Genomic DNA, 23,812 nt, shown 5'->3' with positions numbered 1-23,812 from the left:
GAAGTCTGGCGCTATGCAGAAGGACGGCAGAGACTGGCATGTCTCTACTCCGCAGCAGCTCTGAAACTCTAAAGCCCGGGAGTTTCCCTAGTAACTGCAGTCGGAACGCTGCCGTAAAGTGATGTCGTGCTTTGCTCTTAAAGGGGCACTACCCATAAGGTAAAAACAATACAGAAAAGCAAGTAACACAGAACAAACAAATAAAATACAGCTGGGTTACATAAACGGTTAGCAATGCTACTGCTAGCACTGATCTAAGTTCAGCCTTTGGTGCGACATAAACTTGTAAACATGATGATGAAGCTCCAGTTTGAGCTTTTTAAGAAATTTATTTCAACAAAGTCGTGACTCTGAAGGGAGATGAAGCTGAAAAGGAGGAACCAAAGAGAACAGAGCTGCAGCTTTCATCACGTCTGCTGCCGCCATATAAATTTAATTCATAATGGTCTTAAATTTGAGTTGGTGTTTTTTAAGTTCTGTTTTTCAGAATATTTCACTAAGCCCCTAAAAAAACCTTCATTTTACACTATAAAGACAACAAAATCTTACCAAGTATATTTGATCTAGTTTCTAGTGGAAATATTTTTGTAGGACAAAACTGACAAGATATAAGAGCTTGTTTCAAGAAAATAATTATTGAATGTTCCAAGATGAGGCAGTAGAAGAAATAATGTGCTGTGGAAAAAGTACTTTCTCTTGAAATCAATAATAAAGAATGATTTACTTAAAACAAGCTCTTATATTTTGCCATATTTCTACCAATAATAGGATGATTAAGTCTTCAGTTTGGTGTGTTTTTTCTCAACCAGCTCCTTTTTTTTGAAAGACAGTTTTGTTTACAGAGACTTTATAATTCATTTTATTTGTTGTTTTATGTATTTTTTTATTTAAAATGTTTTCCATTTCCAGTGTTAAATGTTGACTAGAACTGAAAGTGTATTAATCCTTGAGAATCTGTTCATTATTAAGCCATTATTACTATTATATAAAATGGTGTCAAAACAACATTATCGTTTATTGTGATAGCATCTGGGACAGTTTATCACCCAGTGAATGTTGTTTTCTGTGTGATTTCCTGGTTCAGATGTTGCGGCTGCAGCAGAGCCGGCCCGGATCACCACTCTGCCTCCGCCGTGTTCGGCTCGTTGTCTGAATTGTTGGTTTAACTAACGGCTGACGTAATGCGACTCACACGTTGCAGGATGCCCTACCTTGTGCGTTCATAGAGCCTGTTCTCATCGCCTCAGATGGCCCAGATGTTTGTGGAGATGTGAATGTGGCCTTTGTGTTCTTTCCGGTCGGCAGAGTCTGTTTGCAGAACCAATCTTCTGTTTTCTCCCCGCCTGTCTCGGCGTTGAACCGTGGACGCTGACCGAAGCGATTTAGTGGCTTTGGTTGAACAGCCAGTTCTTAGGAAGGTTTTCCGCTGTTTCATATTTTGTGAGTAATGGCTCTCGCTGGGGTTGGAAACGGGTCTGTGAGGCTCTCTAATAGATCAATGTCATCTGGTCTTAAATGATGCATTGCTTTTTGTTTTTCTGTGCCTACTTCATGCCGTCATTCAAGTCCTTTATGGTTTCCTGTTTCTGTAAGTCTGGCAATCATTAGCATTAAAAAACGATGATTAGCCACCATAGCTATGATGTAACCAGGGTGGAAACACCAGTCCAGACTTTCGACAACAAATATAAGGCTTGTGATTAACGTGTCTAAGGCCAAATTACATTTTTTATGGATTTGGCATATTTTAAGACATTAATTTTAGAAAATTATTGATTTTTTTCAGTTTGATATTGTTTTGTTTTTTATTTTAAACATTTAGACTTGGAGTCGACTTCTCCAATTTTTAAAATTATTTTTCAGAAATCTTTTTTTTTGTTTTTGCATGGTTATTCATTCTTTTAATTAAATGCAACAGAAATCAAACTTCTGGGTGAATTGTTGACGAAACGTGCAGAAGAAGAACGTTGACGTCACACAGCAGCACTTTGTTTATGACAGACGCCGCCTCTGGATCCATTTTTAAATTGTTGCGCAACTGGAGTCGACATTTTTGTCACAAAATCAGAACAATATGGAGGAAGCTGAGCAGAACCTCCAGCCTGTTTGGATGTCAGAACTCAGTGTGATTGTGACCTGATGCGATTCTTTCATCATTATAATTTTCAGTCGTTTACGTCCTGATTTATCATGTCTGACTTCTGCTGCAGAATTACGATGCGGGTCTTACATATTGTAATCCTTTACACACTTTGGTAAAAGGCAGTGAAATTCAGTTGATTTTTGTATGAATGAAAGAAACAATTAATCGGATTAATTGTGATTAATCAATTTTTGAAATAATTGTCACCTAATTAAGGAGCAGATTAATTGTTAACAGGGGAATACAAACTCAAAAAGGGCAATTTACTGAAAAAACAACATATTCAGAGAAGTAATTAAGTTAAAACTGAATAAAAAATGTATACATTTTGTATTTAAGATAACAAAAAAACTTCTTTGTTTTTCTCCAAACTCAAATGACATTTTTAGCTTCACTTGGTTCACATTATGTACGAAAAAATGCCTGCTAAGCACCTTTTCTATTAAATTATTAATTGGTTAATCCAAGAACCAATTAGACATGATAGTTACGTCTTTGTAGCATGGCTATAATTTCAGTAAGTTTTAGATTTATAAACACACAATATATTCCATTTATAGCTTTTCCCCATTAATTACCGTTTTTATTTATTTAATTTTTTGTCATTCTGTTCGTTTTGGTGAACTAACTTTGGTTGGAACGGGCCAAGAAGGGCCCACAGAGCGTTCCTGCCATTACCTTTCTGTCTGCACTGAAAGGCCTGTGAAATCAGCTGGAAGCGCCCAGAGGGCCTAGACAAAGGCCCAGGGTTGTTAGTTACATGCGCTTTGCAAAAGGTCTTGAAGGTGGCCTTGTTTGGCGGCGATACTCGGAGATCTGTTTCCAGTGTCCGAGGCGCTATTGAGTTTCCTCCCCGCGGTTAATCCCTGCTGTTCAGGACCTTGGGAAACAACCGGGCCGCCTCGCAGATTCCCAGGAAAAACAAGACGTTCCAGAACAATCGCCAATTAAGACGGGGTTTCACATACTGTACCATTCAGCGGCTCCGTCTCCCTTTCTCTGCGCCTCAGGCTGGAATTAGCGCGGTCTCCCAGGTCCCGGCCCTGGCACTCGGGGAGAGTCGGGCTTTAGGGTGAACAGAGGCGCTGCTGGGAGGAGGCGGGGGTGTGTGTGTCCTTGGTAAACAGGGCTTTGTGGGATGTGACTGTCTGATCCCCGAGGGCCTCGCCTTTCATTCCTCCGCCAGTCTGATCCCACTCCACGGCAGCGGACGCAGGGACTGTGGCGTCAGATCGCTCTGGGGCCGCCTTGGCCTCTTTGTCACCTCCAGGACGGCTGATGCTCCGTCTGGACACCGAACACATGCTTCCATTGTCTGAAGCATCGGGTTTAAAGCAGGGACGCTACTTATCGATTAATGAATAAATCTGACGTTGATTGATCTTAAAAACCTGAGTTTTCTCCTATTTCAAGAGGGTTGACCATCTGTCCATAACATTAGGAGTTTAACTCCTTCCCTTCTTTGGCTGAAAATCGTATCACGATAAAAGCATTTTAGTTTAGTCAATATCGATAATTATTGATTAGTTTTTTGTTTTAAATATCTGAAATACCTTTCCTGTGTGACCTTTCCTGTTTCATCTAGTTTTCACTCCACACTGTTATTATTTTCAAGAGGCAGAGTGACGAAACCTTAAGCTGCTGCTGCGCCAGTTACTCAGTAGGTTGTTGCTAGGCAACAGAAGAGCAAGTGAGTTGGTCAATTAACCTGCTTTGCTAGCTGTGAGTGGTTGAGTGGCTAAAGCCTTCGCTCTGCCTACATCTCCCAGAATGCTGTGCGGTTCTGGATCGGAGTCCAGTAAATATTCTATGTATTTAATATTCTATTGGACCTTTTATCTATTGACATGATCACACGTCTTTGGCGATATATAGTGTTATTGATTATATGTAGGCAGATCGAAGATGCCAACTAGCTCTCTCGCTCTCCGGTTACCTAGCAACTCACTCATTCCTTGGTTGCCTAGCAACAACCTTTTGAGTGCCAGGCACTGCAGCAGTTTAATGTTTCTCCACTGTTGCCTCATAACTGCTTAAAAACAAAAAAATACAACATCAGGGATTGAAAAATGTAGATAAAACAGAAAAGGTCACGACACCAAGCTGGCAGTATTTCAGATTTAGAACAAAAAACTAATCAATAATTATTGATATCGACTGATATAAAATGATTATTGCGATGCATTTAAAGGGAACATAAACAGCTGGGAAAAAGAGGATGTTGTTGTTTGTCCAACTGAGAAAGCAGCTAGCTTGCATTGTGGTTTCTACCTCTGTTAGATAAAATAACTCCACTTTCTCGTCCCAACTCCCTTCACCTCTTTCCAATTCCCACCATCTTTCTCTCCTCCGTCCCTTTCTGTCCTCCTTTAATAAAGTCTTTAATCAGACGGAGTTGGGCTCAAACCAGAAGATCCGTGTCTCCACTCATTAGTTTCCTCCCAGATGGATTCAAGAAGCCCATAATCAGCCCCTCCAGGATGTCACACCGTTTTTTTTATTCTTTCACAATAAAATTACTGATTTTGTAAAACCCTTCTCAAAAAGTTGCAGTCAAAGTTGCTAATCTGTTTAAGTTTTATTTTTGGCATAACGTCGTTTTTGCTAGAAAGTTTAAGTTGCTTCTTGAGAAAGTTGTGGTACCTGAAGAATTGTAAATTAAAAAAAAAAAACAGAATATGCATCATGAGAAATTTGGATATTTAAAACAATCATGAGCCAAGTTGTGAGCCAAAATTTTTTATTTTAAATAAAATTTCAAGAATAAACTGGAAATATGAGAATAAAGTGGAAATAATACAAGAATAAGATTAATGTCATAATATTAGGAAAATAAATTTATAATATAAGAATTACATCATTACGAAAAAAAGTAAAAATATTACAAGAATAAAGTTGAAATAAGATAATAAAGATTAAATAACGTAAGAATAAAGTCATAATATCACAAGAATAGTCAAAATAATACGAGGATAAAGTCATGTTACCATAATAATGATATTAGTACCATAAAGTTTATTCTCACATTGACTTTATTGTCATACGTGTTTCTTTGTAATTTTATCTTAATTTTTCTGAGTGGTTCTGATTCTCTGAGCTTAATTAAAAGCGGAGGATGAGGAAATCGAGGCATGGGTGTTTGCCCTCCTTTTACCCGTCTGCCCTCTTTTTACCCGTCTGCCCTCCTTTTACCCGTCTGCCCTCCTTTTACCCGTCTGCCCTCTTTTTACCCGTCTGCCCTCCTTTTACCCGTCTGCCCTCCTTTTACCCGTCTGCCCTCCTTTTACCCGTCTGCCCTCTTTTTACCCGTCTGCCCTCTTTTTACCCGTCTGCCCTCTTTTTACCCGTCTGCCCTCCTTTTACCCGTCTGCCCTCCTTTTACCCGTCTGCCCTCTTTTTACCCGTCTGCCCTCCTTTTACCCGTTTGCCCTCCTTTTACCCGTCTGCCCTCCTTTTACCCGTTTGCCCTCCTTTTACCCGTCTGCCCTCTTTTTGCCTGTTTGCCCTCCTTTCACCTATTTGCCCTCATTTTACCCGTCTGCCCTCCTTTCACCCGTCTGCCCTCCTTTTACCCGTTTGCCGTCCTTTTACCCGTCTGCCCTCCTTTTACCCGTTTGCCGTCCTTTTACCTGTTTGCCGTCCTTTTACCTGTTTGCCCTCTTTTCACCCCTTTGCCCTCTTTTTACCCGTTTGCCCTCTTTTTACCCGTTTGCCCTCTTTTTACCCGTTTGCCCTCTTTTTGCCCTCTTTTCACCCCTTTGCCCTCTTTTCACCCCTTTGCCCTCTTTTCACCCCTTTGCCCTCTTTTTACCCCTTTGCCCTCTTTTCACCCGTCTGCCCTCCTTTTACCTGTTTGCCCTCTTTTCACCCCTTTGCCCTCTTTTTACCCGTTTGCCCTCTTTTCACCCCTTTGCCCTCTTTTCACCCCTTTGCCCTCCTTTCACCCGTCTGCCCTCCTTTCACCCGTCTGCCCTCCTTTTACCCGTCTGCCCTCCTTTTACCCATCTGCCCTCCTTTTACCCGTCTGCCCCGTCCCCCCGTCCTGAACTACCTGCCGTCTCTTTCGGGTTTCTGCTCCTCGTCTCTCTGTGGAACGGAGGAATGTGTTCGCTGCGGATCGCCGGTCGCTGAGACGCGGGGCGAGTGCAGACAGGTTCGGGGCGTTCAGCGTGTGAATCACGGGTCAGATTAGACCACCGTTCCAGAAAAGACTTGCTCCGTCTCTTCCGCCCCGCTGATCTGCTTCGCCCTGTTGTTTTTACATGAATCCCTGGTTTAATTTGGACCCGATCGGTGTCGGTTATCAAATCCATGAGCTTCTGTTTGCTTTCAGCGCGGCGTAGAGCAGCGAACAGGCCAGGCCCCCTGCACCAAGTTGTGACCTGTTCTTCCTCTGCCCTCCGGCTCTTTGATGCTTTTGTCCCTGTTTACCCAGTACGACAGGGATGTGGGCCCTGCCCCACATGACGGGGGTAAATAGGGGTAAATGGGGCTTTAAGTAGTTCCTACTGGCTGGAGGGGTTGAAAAGAAAAACAAAGAGCAGGTGCTACCCGCCTGATAACTCCGATCTGTTTCCCTCCCCTGAGGGGATCCAGGCTTCGTGTTTATTTTCTCCTGTGTCATCACCAGGGATCCCATCGGTTTCCTGGATTTTAAGATCATTTCCTAGATGCAGGTTGGATTTTAGTGCCTGAAATCCTTTAAAAAAATGTTTTTCAAGGTTTGGAAAGGTTTGATATTCTGTAAAGACTCCTGAGAGAAAGTCAGGTGATTATATTGTGCATAAAGGTGACCTCTTATGTTTTCTTGAATAGGTTAGGATAAATAGGGCTAAAGAATTTCTTTGCTCCCTTCAGAATGAGATGCTTTTGGGTCTCCTGTCACTTTAAATCCAAATGAGCTGCTCCCTCCTGGCCACGCCTCCAACTCAATGTTTACACTCTCCTGTAAAAATGGCTGCAAACAGATGAGTCATTATACAACAGTACATCTTTGAAAAGCATTAATAGAGGTTTCTGTGCATTCAACAAGAATGCAGCACGTGTTTTTTGTTAAGGCAGCAACAAAACGTAGCCACTAAACGGCACATAAACCAGCTGGCCAAACATGCTGGAGCTCACGTTGGGTTGCTAGGTAACGGCCGGAACTCTGCTGTGGTTGCTAGGTAACGGTGCAGTGCCTGTTGATTTGTGATGTTGCATTCAGATGATTTTTGAAACGACTCATTTTCCAGACACCAAAAAGTATGATTGTTTTTCAAGTGTGTGGACTACTTTTAGAAGCAGGACAGACCCAAACGGAAGTACAAAACCGTGTAAAAATGTAACATTTTCATAATACTTGCATGTTTAATTTGACCAGGAAGATAATTTACCTCAACACAAGCTGATTTGTTCACTGTAATGAATATTTATCATTCCTCATAGCTCAATAAGTCCTTGATCTGTGTAATTTAAATAAAGGTGGTTTCATATTTTATATGTTAGTTTTTGCAATTGCGATATTTTTGTTAACAGTAATAGCTGTAAGAAATGATGTCACATATTGAATTAAAACTGTCTTTAGTTTTATTTTACCTCCAAAGGGAAGCGCTGGAAAAGTTTGAAAAGTAACCCTGCTTGAATTTACTGCGAAAAGCTCAGAGACTTGATGTAGACGAAGACTTTTTATTGTGATGAGGGTGAAATTATAACAATCATAATTTTCTTACAACAAGCCAAAGTATTCTGTTTTTTTTTATAAAACAGTAGCTTTTATAATAAATAGAACCATGTCTGTTACTAAAAATGTGACTTTGCTGCGTCCAAATCAACTTTAATATAATTTATTAAACTTTGGTAAATACAGTAAAATTTTTAACAGAAAGTGACGCAACTAGATACAGCAAACATACAAAATCCTGTTTAAATTTTTGGATTTACCGCTACTATAAAAAATGACTACTTCATTTGATTGACTTTACTTTTATTTAATTTTTTTTCATCTACTTTTGACTTGACGATTTTTAATGCACCAAGTAGTGAACTGTGTCATGGTAGGAGAAAGGAGGCAGCTTGTCCACATAATCTGTTATCTATCTCATGATGGTTGATCCTGACAGCAGCCATTTTGTTTATATTTCTCTTGCACATTGGTCAAGAGCGCCAATATACAGGTCTGTAAAAAACTAAGAGCCACTAAAAACCTCCTGGTTCTTCCACCAAATGTTGATTTCTGAACTCCTGAGTTAAAACATTTGTATTGTTCTTGCTAAATGAATATGAACTTGTTTTCTTTGCATTATTTGAGGTCTGAAAGCATTGAATCTTTTCTGTTATTTTAACCATTTCTCATTTTCTGCAAATAAATACAAAATTTTCTGCTTGGCATTTCGGAGACATGTTATCAGTAGTTCATAGAATAAAAGAACGATGTTCATTTTACTCAAACATTTACCTATAAAAAGTAAAATCAGAGAAACTGGTCATTTTAAGTGTCTCTTACTGTTCTCCAGAGCTGTCCTTTCTCTTTGTTGGTCTGGAAGTCGTGGCTCATCTAAGCTTTGCGCTATGCTTTCCTACCAAGATGGCGCGGGGCACTTCCTGTTCAGACTTGTGAGAAATATGTTGGTTGTTGAGAATTACATTTCAAAATAAGAGCATCAACATAAATTACCCTGAGATTCATAGATGTTTATAAGTAGAGATGGCTGAAAGTTGATACCTTGCATTAAGTAAACAAAAATTCGTTTTAGTTAGGAAACATTTGGCATTGAGACAGAAGATGGTGCATTTAACTTTTTTTAAACTTTTGAAAGCGGTCACCACACAGATCAGTTATTTCTGTTGATTTCTGTAAGATTTCTACTGCTGGAACGAACTAATCGGTGTGGAAACACCCACTGTGACTCCTCCCACCCCCACTTAGCCACGCCCCCTAGTGTATATTGGCTCCGCCCACTTTGGAGTTTTTCAAACTTTGTCAGTGGCGAGGCTTTGCTAGCTACACTTTAACATTAGCAGCATTTGGTTCGTCCTTTGGGTTCCTTTATTTAAAAGCCACTCCGAGTTTAGTCTTGAGAGGAAGCGTGGGTTTCTGTCGCCTTCAGAGGGGTCGGTGTCATGGTGTCTGTCTCCACTGAGCGGGACGCTTCATGGTGGTGGATGTCACAGGAAAAAGCCAAACAGATAAGAACCAGGAATGATGCCCCTTTGTTTCCTCGTTGCGGCAGATTGACGGGCCCGATAAGGCAGCTGTGTGTGTTTACACAAGGGCATCCATTTGGAAGTTCACGGCCCAACGGATGTACGAGCCGAGATGAGAGTAGAAATAAGAGAGACGGATACAGAATCATCTCCGGTGTCTTACTGTACCTTGTGCCAAAGTGCCCATGCTTGGCAGTGCATTGTTCCAGCACTGTTGTTATCATTGTAATTATATATCATTATTCCGGCAGAGGCAGGATTTTCCAGCGCTGACATGGGGGCAGCGTGCAGGGCTTGTTGCGACCTGTGAGATGGAGAAACGCCAGCCTCTGTCTGATGTGGGTTGATGTGCCTGACTGAGCATGCTCACATTTAAACCTCAGCTAGAAATGCAAAGAATATACATCCTGAGGTGTGACTCTGAGCCCCAGCATCAAATTTCCAGATACTTAGTCAATAATGATAGGTTTCAGTGTACGAGAGGGGGTTGCGTTTCCATTTTGATCAGCTCTTTTGTCTCTTTTTCAGTAAAATGTTCTGCACTGCTTGGAGATGCAACAGCTGGAATTTTGCTCTTTATTTCCCAACTGTTGGACTTTTTGTAAAGCTCTTGCTTCCCGACACTAATTTTGAGAGATTATCTTTAAGAGCTGCGATAAAACATTCAAAGCAGTGGTGATTTTCTAGCTTTGCTAGAGTAAGCCGTCTGTCTTTGTTGTTGAAAGAGGGTGATGTCACACCATGTGTAAGAAAGAGCAGTCACTGTAAAACACTGCTTTACTCTTTAAAAACAGAGAAATTACATTTAAATACAATTATTAGCTTCCTGTGGTTAGCACAGGTAGCATCAGAGAGCATATTTTGTTTTTTGTGAAGCTTTTGCCTCCTGATACTAATTTTCAGATTTCTCTTTAAGACCCATAATTTAAGAGGATAATCTAACATTAAAACTAGCAGTAGTTTTCTATCTTCCATGTCATAATTTTTTTATTGAAATAAAGTCTAATGTCACACCAGTGGCATTAGACTATAAAACGCTGTTTAAAAACCAAGACAAAATGATCATGGAGTTGTCATTTTAACCCCTTCTTTAGCTTCTTGGGGTTAGAACTGTTAGCATGGTGCTACCTGTGCTAACTCAGTTTTGGACGTATTGTGGGAGTTCAATCACCAGCAAACTTTGTAGGTCATTTCCCAAGATTATTTTTAAGATCCGTAATATAAAAGGATAAAATAACGTGAAAACTAGCCATAGTTTTCTAGCCTTGCTGAAGTGGAATTTTTTTTTTTTTACATTTAGACTTTATTTTTTATTGAAAGGCTAACGTCAAACCCTGGATAGAATAAACAGTCACTAAACCTGTTTACTCTTTTAAAACCAAGAAGAATGGTCATGGAGTTGACATTTTAACCCCATCCTTAGCTTCTTTGGGTTAGCACAGTTAGCATCTTTAACTTCTATGGGTTAACACTGCTAACATAAATTTTGTAGCTCATTTCCCATGTATGATTTTTGTAAAACTTTTGCCTCCAGATTCTAGTTTTGACAAATTCAGATTTCTATTTGAGTCATTTACACGAGGATAAACCAACATTCAAACTAGCAGTAGTTTGTTAGCCTTCCTGGAGTAGGTGGTCTTTTTTATGTTGAAAGAAAGGATGATGTCACACCATGTGTAAGAAATAGTCTCTCTAAAACACTGTTTTACTCTTTAAAAACCAAGAGAAATTATCAGGGAGTTGACATTTTTACGCCATTGTTAGCTTATAGGGGTTAAAACAGCACAGATAGCATCACTAAGCAAATGTTTCGTAGCTGATTTTCTCACTTATGGGTTTTTTAAAGCTTTTTCCTCCTGATGCTGACTTTGACAGATTTTCTTTAAGAGCCACAACATAAGTGGATACAACATTTGCATTTGTTGTTGTTGAAAGTATGACAACACCCTATGTTTTAGTACAAACAGTCGCCGTAGCGACTGTTTTTATAGAGAAATTACATTTTAATGCCATTTTAGCTTCTTTAGGTCAGCACAGACTGATTAGTTTTTTAGTTTTAAGCAGTTACGAAGCACAGTGGCAAAACTTTATACTGCTCCTGCGCAAGTTACTAAACAAGTTGTTGCTAGGCAACCAGAGAGTGAGAGAGTTGCTAGGTAACGAAAGAGCGAGTGAGTTCCACCAGCCTTTCTTAGCTCACTCTGAGAGGTTGATCAGCTAAAGTCTTTCCTCTGCCTTCATCCCCCAAGAATGCTGTGTGGTTTAGTGAATGTTTCATACATTGAATATTCTATTATCTGCTGATATTGTGATATTTTATTGATTTATTGTCCAGCCCTTCAGTTAGTGTTGATAATTGGCAGGTTTTGCTCACCAGTCTGTGTGTTAAAATGTGGAGAAAAGGCTGGTTTGTGATTGAAACAGTAAGAAGCGAGGGTGACCCGGGGTCACCAGACACCCGCTGGTTTGTCCTTTCCCTCTGCTCTTCCTTGACCTCTGACCCCGGAGTGAGAAGGGGGCGTGAGCCAGGAGCTGGAAGAGTTTATTATTTCCTGCCTCCTCTCACCTCCTCCTCCTCTTCTCTGTCAGGTTTCCGATGAAGAGACGGAGTCGGGTGACATCAATAAGGCCGGAGTTTTGACATTTAAACTAATTAGCATTAGAATTAAACTGTGCAGTTTAAACAGCTTGACATGCTGAATCTGCTGTTCATTGCAGGACAAGTTGGCAAATTTTGAAGGATTTTCAAAAAACACAAAATCTTATCAAGTATTTTTCGTCTGGTTTGTTGTGCAAATATCTTGGTACACTTGAAATAAGACAAAACTGACTCATAAGTAACTTTCAGCAAGATATACGAGCTGTTTTAAGTCAATACTTTCTTAATATAGGTGAAAAAGTTCTGGTTCTGTTTTCAGATTATTTCACTTATAGCATGGGGAAAATAATCTGACTTTGGAACTAGACGTTATTCATCAATATTATGAATTATTGACCTAAACCAACTCCTATATTTTGCTACAAATTAATTTTGTCTTATTTCAAGTGTACTAAGGTATTTGCTCTAGAAACTGGACTAAAAATACTTTTGGGTTTTTGCAGTGTGCCTACTCTACCAAGCTGCGTTGGCTTTATTCACTGCAAAAAGACAAAATCTTACCAAGTAGTTTTGCTCTACTTTATAGTGCAAATATCTTGAAATAAGACAAAACGAACTTATAATTCACTTTCAGTGAGATTTAGGAGCTTGTTTCAATTTAATTCTATAATACTGATGAAAAGGTTCTAGTTACATTAGCAGATAATTTCACTAAAATAAAGACATTTTTCCCATGTTTAAGAGAAAAACGACTTTTGTGTACTAAGATATCCACACTAGACTAAAAATACTGGGTAGTAATTTGTTTTTGCAGTGTACTTTCTCTCCCAAGTTGTGTTGGCTTTATTCACTGCAAAAACTCACAATCTTACCAAGTAGTTTTGATTTAGTTTCCAGTACAAATATCTTATTACATATGAAATAAGAAAAATCTAACTTATCAGTAAGAAAAATCAGTAAGATAGATAGAAGCTTGATTCAATGTAAATAATCCCTTTATATTTATTTTTTTAAATATTAGCTACATTGGCAGATTATTTAATGAAAAAATAAATGTATTCAATGTCAAAAGTGAAATTTTCTGTGATTTTCATAAATATTAAGGAATTAAAACAAGCTCCCATATCTTTCTACATTAGTTTATACTTATTTAAAGTGTATTAAGATATTTGCACCAAACACACTTGGTAATATTTTTGTGTTCTGTTCTCTATATTTGCTTTAAATTCCTACGCATCAGTTGAGTTTTTCTCCGTCGGAACTGAAAATGAGCTCCTGCTCTCCGACGGGAGGCTAAGCAAACTGACCTGACTGATTGTCAGGTGTTTGAAACAACATCTCAGCCTGAAGAATGAGGGTTAGAAACCTGCTCACCTCCTGCCTTCCCACCCAGGCGCCGCGCTTTTCCCCTCTGACCCCTCTGACCCCTCAGCCCCGAACGCCGGTGGCTGCGAGCCGCCAGCGTGAATGTCACAGCTGGGCGGCCATTGTCTGAGCCGCCTGAGGCTCCGGGCCCGGTTACCAACCAGGAGCATGGGATCAAAGCCAGGATGAGGAGGAGATGGAGGAGGAGGAGCTTTCAGAGGGTTTGAGTTGAAAAGGATGGAGGAATGCTCCTAATTACTCCTCTCGTCCTCTGGCTCTTCTGCTGGTGAGGAGAAACTCGGTGGGACAACAGGGTATATTAGAAGTGAGGGAGATTTTTTATGTCATCACTTATCATTTATATTAACATTTATTTTCACTCATTGACCTTCAGCCCAACTCAGACGTGACTTTACTTAATAAAAACAGTTTTTTGTCTGTGTAATTTTACTGATGTTCCTCACTTTGTTTCTGCTGTTAAACCGATTTATAAATAAAGCTGATGATGATTTATTGTTGAACATTTCTTACAAGATTTTTGATTTACTGTATTATTTTTATTGCAACGAATTTGACTATTGATGTTAAATAAAAAAACAAAACTGACAGAGTTGTATCCTCACAACCTTTAGAAAAGTTGGTGGAATCAGCTGACTCACTCACTCACTCACTCACTCACTCACTCACTCACTCTTTGGTTACCTAGCAACCCACCCATTCTTTGGTTGCCTGGCAACGACCTGTTGAGTAACTTACAGCAGCAGTTTAAGGTTTCCCCTCTGTTCCTTATAACTGATTAAAAATAAACAACAGCATGGAGTGAAAACCTTGGATAGAACAGGAAATGTCGCCCCAGTCCAGCAGTATTTCAGATATTTAAAACAAAAAACTAATCAGTAATTATAATATATCGACTGAGATGAAACCCTCGTATTGTGATACTTTTTCAGCCATATCGTCCAGGCTAAACTGACATTTGGATTGGAAATATTATTTTTGGTTTTACAGTTACTTTTCCAACAGAGCATCTATAAATATCATTAAATTCAACAATATGATTAAATGCAGTTTCTGTGAGCAGCTTAATGTAATAAATCACATTTTTTATTTAGTGGCATCCAGATTAAGCCTGTTAAAATGGGAATGTTTTACAAGAACAAGAATAAAAACTGTAATAAAATCAGTTTTCCAGCCATAAAGTCGCACCTTTTTTCTGCTTTTTAAATTTATTTAGTGTGTCTGGTTTTCTCTGTGTTTGTTTCAGGTTTTCTAAGCGGGAGAGGACGCGCGTTCCAGGCAACACGGCCGCTGGCTGGGGTCAAAGGCCGCCATGGACAGTGGCCTAAGGGTCCTCCTGTCCACTGTGCTGTGGCTCAGCCAGATTATCAGCTGCTCAAGTAAGTTCCAACTATTCTTCCCTTAAATCAGTGTTTCTCATCTCCGGTCCTCAGGCCTCCCTGCCCTGCATGTTTTAGGTGTTTCACACCTGAATTGTATCTCTGGGTGATTAACAGGCTTCTGCAGTTTGATGGTCATGCAATCATTTGAATCAGCTGTTCTGGAGTAGAGGCACATCTAAAACATGCAGAGCAGGGGGGCCTGAGGACCGGAGTTGAGAAACACTGCCTTAAATGAATCAAAACTGAAAATTCCCACTGTTTTTGTTCTTTAAATGCATCAGGGACAACCTGGCTTTTTAACTTACTTTCCTTTTTTTATGGTGTTTTTATAAAAACATCTGAATTATTAAGAGAAAAAAAATCGCTTTTTTTTAGTTCTATCTTCTCTAATAAACATTTTTTTATGAAATCTATAAATCCTTTAAGATCTAAAATAAAATAAAGAAAAACGGACAATATCCAAATATTCAGTTTTTTTTAAATATTATGTTGGCCAAATTTTGATTTGACCGATCAAAATCATTTCAGGGGCCATAAATGGCCCATGGGCCACACTTTGGACACCCCTGATCTAAAGTTTAAAATGCAAAAATAAAAACTGGAAAATGGAAACCAGAACAGGCAGAAAACAATCAGATTATTGTCGATCGATTGTCGATTAATTGGATTTTTAAAAATTGTTTTGTTCCAGAGATTTTTTATTTAACCACTTAAGACTTTTTTTAATGCAACATTAGAAATGGATAAAAATATAAGCAAGGTATTTCATTCCTTTTTTTAAATGAGAAACTAAATGTTTTATTGCCTAAAATGGAATAGCAGCATTTCTTTAGAGAATGTTTTGATCATCTGCAGCTAAGAAAAATATTTACAATATGTGAAAAGCTCAGCAGTTTCTGCTTGACTTCATACAGCGTGGAACAGATCTGTATATTAACTGATTAATAATTGGATATGCTTAACACGAGGTGTTTATTTTTACAGAATTTGAACCAGGTGAAGTTAAAGTTATTCAACTTGAGGAGTTCTGTGTAGAAATGATTTACAGACAAAGATGTTTTTTAATCTTAAATGCTAATTTTTATATTTTTAGGACAGTTCTGGCTTAATTACTGCTTTGAATATGTTGTCCTTTCAACAAATAGCCTCTTTTTGAGTCTTTATACTGCAATTAACAATTAATCGATTACTAAATGAGTTGACGGTTATTTTAATAATTGATTAATCACGATTAATCAATAATTTTAATATTTTTGGTCTAGTTTCTAGTCCAAATATCTTAGTACATTTGAAACAAGAGAAACTAATGTAGTAGCTTTTCAACAGGAAACCTGAGCTTGTTTTAAGTTTTAAGTTGACTTAATATTGATGAAAAAGTGCTTATAAATTTTTTTTCACTACCATCAGTTTTTAAACGGTGACATTTAATGTACCACTGCTAAATGGTGTTTGCTGCTTTTTTGTGGCACATTTGGATTTTTTTTTTTTTTTTTAACTTTGCAGGACTAATTTAAAAACCAAATGAACTGTTAATCATCTCCAAATTGCTCCAGTTCTTAGCATTCGTCAGGAAAAGCATGTTGCCGAGTGTCGGAGCCTCCGAGTGTTGATGTTATTAGTGAGAAATCCCAGTCTGCATGTCGTAATGCGGTGCAATCGGATGATTCACGTTTCTGGACCCGTTTCTCCTGTCATGTTTTCTCTCCAGCTCAGTATCCGTCTCTCCGCTCTGAGCCAACCTCTGTGGTCCAGAGTCCAGGTTCTGCGGTCCGTCTGCAGTGCTCAGCGAGCCCTCCGTCGGCGGCGGTTTCCTGGCGCTTCCGAGGCCGTCCCCTGGACCGGGACGCGCTGCCTGGGGTGGAGCTTGGCCGCGGCTCCCTGGTCATCTCCAGCCTCACGCCCGACCACGCCGGCGTCTATCAGTGTGTGGCGCACTCGGGCCGCGGGCCGGCCGTCGCCAGCCGCCTCGCCCGGGTGGCTCTTGCAGGTACGGATTAGAGCTGGGCGGTAAACCGATTTTATTGTTTGAAAATGGGACCTGTTGTACATAATTCACATTTTATATGTTTTTGTTCTTTAGCTGCTTTTAAAAACAGCCAAAGCTCTTAAAAAAACACACACAGCCAGTTTTTGGTGTCTCGAAAAGGAGCAGTTTCAAAATCTTCCCGATTAAGACACATTCAAGGCGCGTTGCTCCGTTACCTAGCAACCTCAGCTGAACCCACCCCGTCACCTAGCAATGCAAGCAAAGCTCCAGTATGTTTGGTCAGCTGGTTGTATGCCATGTACAATGGCTGCTGGAAAAGAGAACAACAGTGTTTTGTTGTTGACTTGCCATTTAGAAACCACTTGTTGCATTCTTGTTGGTTGTGTAGGAGGCTCTACTAATGCTTTTCAAAGATGTACAGTTGTATAATTGCACATCTGTTTGCAGTTATTTTCATGTGTGAGAGTAAACACTGAGTTGGGGACGTGGCCAGCAGCAGCTAATTTTGATCTAAAGTGACAGAAACCCTAAAACAACTCGATCTGAAAGGAGTCCAAAACTGATCAGACAAAAAATTTTTTATTTAAGAATGATTTTTGCAAAAAATATAATGAACATATTTTTTTATAACACCTTAGACTTATGCCAACCCGTTCATTGTCTTTAGTCAGAAGCTTCTTCCATACAGACTGCTACAGGAGATTTTTCCTGTAATTCTTTGAAGACTTCTGAGTTAATGACATCTGGGACTGTCACAGTAACACATTTTCTGGACAATAAATTGCCCCAGAAGTTATTTCAATAAACATTAATATTGTTGTTTTGAAATCATTTTCAAGTAATATAATGGTAATAGTGCAAGAACACAGTTTCAAAGATCAATAAACTTTAAATTCTAACACTGCAACTGGAAGACATTTTTCATATCCAAAATTAATAAACTAAACAGAAAATGAATCATGAAGTCTGTAAACAAAATTATCCTTCAAAAAAAAAGCACTTGAATGAAGACTTTAGTCATCCAACCTTTGGTAGAAAGAGAGAGATTATTGAGCTTGTTTTAATTTATTTACTACTTATTGTGACCCGTCTAACCACAGCATTTAGTTTCTCTTTAGGATCAATAAAGTATTTTTGTATTTCTGAATTTTTAAGAAAGCACAGAGTGCTGGACTCGGCTTGGGTTGCTAGGCGATGGGTGGAGTTCCGCTGGGGTTGCTAAGTAACGGTGCCGATTTGTGACGTTACATTCGGGATATTTTTTCAACGGCTCACTCTCCAGGCACCAGAAAACATTAACTTACTGCCAAAAAACAGCTGGGTGTTTCTTTTTCCTCTTTTGTTAAGTGTTTGGGCTGATTTTAGACCCAAATGGAGGAATAAAAAGGCGCTATGTATCGCTACGTATCGCCACGGATCATAATCTGCACACTTCACTTCAAAGAGCGTTGAAGAAAGAGAGGAAGCATCCTTGAGTAAAGGAAGTCCATTTATGCGTTTCGAACAAGTACAAAGGAAGCGTAGCCTCGGCTGCCGGCCGCTGAGTGGCGGACGGGAAGGAAGCAGTTGGAGTTTTAGTCAGGCAGCCGTCCAGATGCCTCTTGTCTGCTATCCTTAATGAGCCTTGGGCTTTCCTGTGTGGAAGCGTGTTATGCTCCTGCTGGGACGCTGCTTTCTCTTGGCCTCCACGTTAAGTGCTTGACCCCGATCGGAAGCCGTATCAGGCACGAACCGAATCCCTCTCTGCAACAATAAACAAACCCGGCGATCCAACACAAACAGCTTCACTTCAAGTAGCGCCGTGGCTCAGTGGGTGTTTTTCTCTCCGTTTCATGCAGAAATATCAGAATATGAAGCCGGGCGACGGCCAGCGGTGTCGGCGCAGGAAGGCGGCACGGCGGTCATAGAGTGTCCGCTGCCGCGCAGCGCTCCGCCGGCTCGGCCCAAACTGAGAGTCAGAGGCGACTGGATCGAAGAGTCAAGAGGTTTGTTTGAAACTACGTAAACACGGGACAGTTTAACTTTAATAATGATTGATTTCATGGAGAGCCAGACCTCTCACTGCTCTCTGCAAAACAAATGTCTTCCAGTTCATATCAGGGTCATAAAAGTTTGAGTTTTTGATTATATTTTAGTTTCATTTTGTTATGACTTTTTGTTTGTTTAATTTAGTTGGTTGTTTGCTTGTTATTATTAGTTAAATACCGTTTAGATTTATTAGTTATAGAATTAATTTTAGTCTTTTTATGGTCTTGCTTAACTTTTAGGTGGAGAATTCATAATCATATTGTGATTATGTTTACTTTTAATTATGATTAATCATTTACTGAAATAATCAACAAATTTAGTAATTGATCAATTAATCAATTACTCAGAAAAAGGCAAGTTGCTTAAAAACAGCATTCAGAGCAGCAATTAAACCAAAACTGTACAAAAATATTATTTCACATTTCAATTAAAAACCCTTCTATGTAAATAGAATGATTAATCGATTAATCACATTTAGCTATGATTAATCTATTTAATCATATTTACATATCAGAATCCGATTCACACTTTGGTACAGGATAGTCAAATGCAGTTGATCGTTGTAGGGATGAAACGGTCACGATTAATCTATTATTGAAATAATCGTTAACTAATTTAGTAATCTATTAATCGAGTGTAGACTCAAAAAAGCAAATTGCTAAAAAAATAAATATCATATACCAGAATGAAGCCAAAACTGTACAAAAGTTATTAATAGCAGCAGTTCTGTCTTCTTTTTTCATTCTTTTTTAAAATTACGTTTTACTTGCAAACATCCCGTCTCATAATAAAATCTAAAATAGTCAAAACTGTAAAGTACGGATTGGTTATCAAAAGGAGGTGAAAGTTTACTTGTGCTGCATAAAAAAGAGAAATTCTCCACCCTGCTCTGTGTTTTTTGTTACATGTAACCCACTAAACGCTGTAACTGAATGTGCTGTTCTCTCTTTTCAGATAACTATTTATTGCTTCCATCCGGCAACCTGCAGATTGTCTCGGTGTCGGCCCAGCACCAGGGCATGTACAAGTGCGGCGCCGTGAACCCTGTTACCGGGGAAACCGTTGTTCAGTCCCACGGCGTCAAGCTGCTAGTCAAACGTCAGTAAAACTCGTAAAAAGATGCAGATTTCTGTTTGTTTTTACTACTTCCTGTTAGTGATTCGTTACCCATTTGTGTGCAGGATCCTCTTCCTCCTCCTCGGCTCGGATAGTTTATCCCACCGCTCCGCTGTCGGTTTCGATGCTGCATTCGGAGCCGCTGACGTTGGAGTGCGTCGTCACCGGGAGTCCTGCGCCTGCAGCCACTTGGTTTAAGAACGGTCAGGAGGTCCGGGCATCCAGGCCTTCGCTCCAGAGACGAGGCAACAACCTGGAGTTCAGCCGGCTGACGAGGAGCGATGAAGGGCGCTACAGCTGCAGGGTCGAGACCGAGCGGGGCGCCGCGATCGGACCCGACTACACTGTAAACGTCCTCGGTAAGAAAGAGAAATAAAACTAGGGCTGTCAAAGTTAACGTGGTAAAACAACGGGATATATGGGCCATTGTTGATTAAAAAAGGAGTACATTTCTCCCAGAAAACACAGAAGTTTGTTTTTTCTCTAGAATATTTCTGAGTCTGAAAAGTCAAAAATTAGCTTCTTTTTTTCTATAAAATGTAAGAGTTTCAAAAAGTGGAAATAATTTCTTAGTTCTTTCTCTCACAAATTTTCAATTTTTTAAACTTGGATATTTTCTAGAAAAAAACTAGAAATTTTCTGAGATTAATCTTAAAATTTCTTCATTTTTTTTGCACTTTTTCAATTTTTCAGAAGTTCAACTCAGAAACTTTTGAAAAGTTTCTTTCTCAAAAAAAATTTAGATTAATTTTTGAGTTTCTTTCACTTTTCGACTTTTCAAACTCACCAATTTCCATGTTCTTTTCCTAGAAAATATGAGATTAATCTCACTTTCAGGTTTTTTTTTCAGGGAAATTTTAAACTTTTGGAGCTCAGAAATGTCCTTGTTTTTTTCCAAAGAAAATGTATGAGATTAATCTAAAAATCTGAGTTTTTGGCAAAAATTTACTCTTTTTTTGGTCGTATGCCTTTAATCAGAAGATTTTGATGCGCTTTTTTTACATAATGCAGACAATTACATAATTGTCCATAATTAATTTTAATTGAAGTGTGGCAGAAGGAGGTATTTAATAGCTAGAGTGTGATTAAGAATAATTTTTTTAACTGCTTGACGGCACTAAAGAAAACCCAGGACGTCTGCAGACGTTTTGGTGCTGATGATGGTCTGACTGTTTCTCTAACAGAGCCCGCCTCCATCGTCGACGGTCCGGTTGACCAGCTTGTTCCACTGGGCTCTTCTGCTCGTTTCACCTGCTCAGCGAGAGGAAACCCGGCCCCGAACGTCACCTGGTTGTTCAACGCCGAACCTGTCGCTCCATCTCTACGCCTACAAATCTCTGGGTCCTCGCTCGTGGTGTCAGACGCGACGCTGCAGGATGAAGGTGTGTACCAGTGTCTGCTGGACAACGGCATCGGCTCGGCGCAGGCGCATGGGATCCTCACGATACAGCCAGGTACGAGAGCTTCGGCTGACCTCAACTCTCTCAACTAATGGAAAGTTCTCAAACCCTGGTGATTTTCAGCTCTTATTTCCAGTTTACAACATTAAATATTCAACTGAAGGTTGAGGACTTTTTTCCCCTATAATTCAGCTCGTGTGGTGAAAATGTTTATTTTAGGATGGACATTTATTTGTTTTTCCTCTGGCTGTCACCGTTGCATACAAGAAGCAACAAACTTTAACCTGGTTCGAATTCATATGCGAATGTCAGGCAATAGCATTTCACATCGATCGATATCAACAATTATTGATTAGTTCTTTTGCTTTAAATATCTGAAATACTGAGACGTGTGACGTTTCCCGTTTCATCCAGTCTTTACTCCACGTTGTTGTTTATTTTTAAGTAGATATGAGGCACAGTGGAGAAAACTTAAACTGCTACTGCGCCAGTTAACCAGGTGGGGGTTGCTAGGTAACCAAAGAGTGAGTGAGTTGCTAGGTAACCAAAGAGTGAGTGAGTTGCTAGGTAACCAAAGAGTGAGTAATTCCACCAACCTGGCTTAGCCAGAATGCTGTGCGGTTCTGGATTGAACTTCTGTGAAATTACTGAATATTCTATCAGACGTATCATCTATTGATATTGATCATGTATCTATCACAACATATATTGTTATTGATTTATTGTCCAGCCCTCTGTGAATCCCACTTGGACATGAAAACCTCTGAAGAAGAGACTGTCTAGAGCTAGCGGGAAAAATAACTTGTTTTTAGAGAAATCCTACAACTGCTAAAATCTGACAACACTCCATTTTTGTGTACATTTCGTGAGGAAGAAAGTTGCGCTCAGTGTCTTCTTCAGAGATTTTTGTCGTTTCCTTGAGTGGTTCTTGCTACAGCGCCACCCAAAGGCGAGGAGGGGAACAGATTTTTCAGTTAGTTTGGTTTGTTTGACAGTGCAGTGTGAACGTGAACCGCCCCAGCTGAAAATGTAGCAAATATTGCAATTTTGTCTCAAATCAGTTGTGAATCCACCCTAAGTTTGTGTTGGCTCTCTGCAGGTCTGCTCATACAGTATCTGCAGGGCGTCCTTGCTCTCTGTGTGACTCTGTGTGTGTCTGTAGGAGGGTCGGGGGGGGTGCAGGCCAAAGCCAAGGCCGCCTCCTCCTGAGCCTTGAACTGAGCGTGAGAGTGAGCTTTGTGCGCACCGTCAGGGATAAGCCCCGGACGCAGGAATGTAAGGAGTAGTCGCAGAGGGCTATGACGAGGTCCAGACCACCCAGCTGTCAACATCGTACACAACTGCCTTTTATTTATTAACACATCACAGCCCTCCTCCCCCTCACGAGCCTCCAATCCTCTCCCGTGCCAAGGCCTCCTTCCTTGGCTGATTAATGCCGAGACACGGGGAGTTCAGATCAGACAGGATCCCCTCCACAAACCGCACCAGGAAGACTTGGGATCAGTCTCTGCAGACCACCTTCATACGCAGAAGCCAGGGCCGACTATCAGGAGATGTAGTAAACACTCTGCGGTACCAGGCGCAGAGCTTATCAAGCCCTTCGTAGTCAGAGTAAACTGTTATTGCAACAAATCAGGGGAAACAATCTGAAATGGGTTATTTTTGAGTTCCGTATGAATGTTTTCCATCACCATGAAAAGGACGCCCTCAATACTTTCCAATAACATATGAGGTGTTTTTTTGTACGGAAGAAAATTAGGGCCACTGAAAAAAAAGAAGGAAATTCTAGCTTTTTTCTCAGAATTCATAAGTTTCTAGTCAGAATTCTGAGAAATAAAAAACAGAATTCTGAGATTAACTCTAGAATTCTATCAAAAAGATAGAAATTTGAGAAAAAAAGTCTCAATTAGTTTTTTTCCAATGGCCTCAATCCTCTTGCGTAGTTTTCAGAAGAGGATTGAGAATCTAGTCATCTTAATCCTCCCAGGACTATTACTATAGATTATATTGGTAGATTATCTGTGAAAAATCATTTTTATGCGACTTTACTGTTGTAAAAACATTTCTGTCTATAACTATGAGACTACTGACGGAAATTAGCATTCTGCATTTTGTTTAATCTGGTATTTTTACAACATTGTATGTATTCAGCATTCAGTTGTTTGTTTTGCTGCGATCCTTAAAGAGGCGGTACAATATATTTTCCAGGCACATATTACTATTTTACAGCACAACCAAGTAACTGTGCTCCCTTCAGTTGTCATCAATTGCAGTTGCAGATTAATCGATTGCTAACTTAGTTAATCAATTAATCACGATTAATCGTTTCAGCCCTACAAACCAAAGTGAGCTTCAGGTGTTCACCATCCTTGTGCATCTCCCTAATGAACCATGTTTGTTTCTCCGGACACTCAGGTCCGATTCTCTCTGGTGTTTTACTGGTCGGTGTGTGGAATGTGTGACAGCTGGCCACGGTCCAGGAATCAGGTCTAGTGTTACCAGCTTCAGGCCTGTTTGTTTTACAAAGCGGGCCGGTGCGCAGCGGCAGAGCGCGGACCGGCGCGCAGCGGCAGAGCGCAGCGGCAGAGC

At 40.0% G+C, this 23,812-nt stretch overlaps 1 protein-coding gene across 2 annotated transcripts in view; it reads left to right on the top strand.

Annotated features, from left to right (window-relative positions):
* The window catches only part of cdon (cell adhesion associated, oncogene regulated), a 56,981-nt gene that overhangs the window by 12,839 nt on the left and 20,330 nt on the right, over positions 1–23,812 (top strand). For both annotated transcript variants that reach the window (XM_007552322.2, XM_016671651.1), the window contains exons 2-7: positions 14,557–14,689; positions 16,401–16,679; positions 18,518–18,664; positions 19,662–19,805; positions 19,889–20,182; positions 21,008–21,277. In XM_007552322.2, the coding sequence (XP_007552384.1) occupies positions 14,623–14,689; positions 16,401–16,679; positions 18,518–18,664; positions 19,662–19,805; positions 19,889–20,182; positions 21,008–21,277 (1,201 nt within the window). In that variant the 5' untranslated portion in view covers positions 14,557–14,622. The remainder of the gene's footprint in view (positions 1–14,556; positions 14,690–16,400; positions 16,680–18,517; positions 18,665–19,661; positions 19,806–19,888; positions 20,183–21,007; positions 21,278–23,812) is intronic.

The sequence above is a fragment of the Poecilia formosa genome, unplaced genomic scaffold (assembly GCF_000485575.1).
Source record: "Poecilia formosa unplaced genomic scaffold, Poecilia_formosa-5.1.2 Scaffold48, whole genome shotgun sequence".
Lineage (NCBI taxonomy): Eukaryota > Metazoa > Chordata > Actinopteri > Cyprinodontiformes > Poeciliidae > Poecilia > Poecilia formosa.
This window is presented reverse-complemented; position numbering and strand designations above follow the sequence as displayed.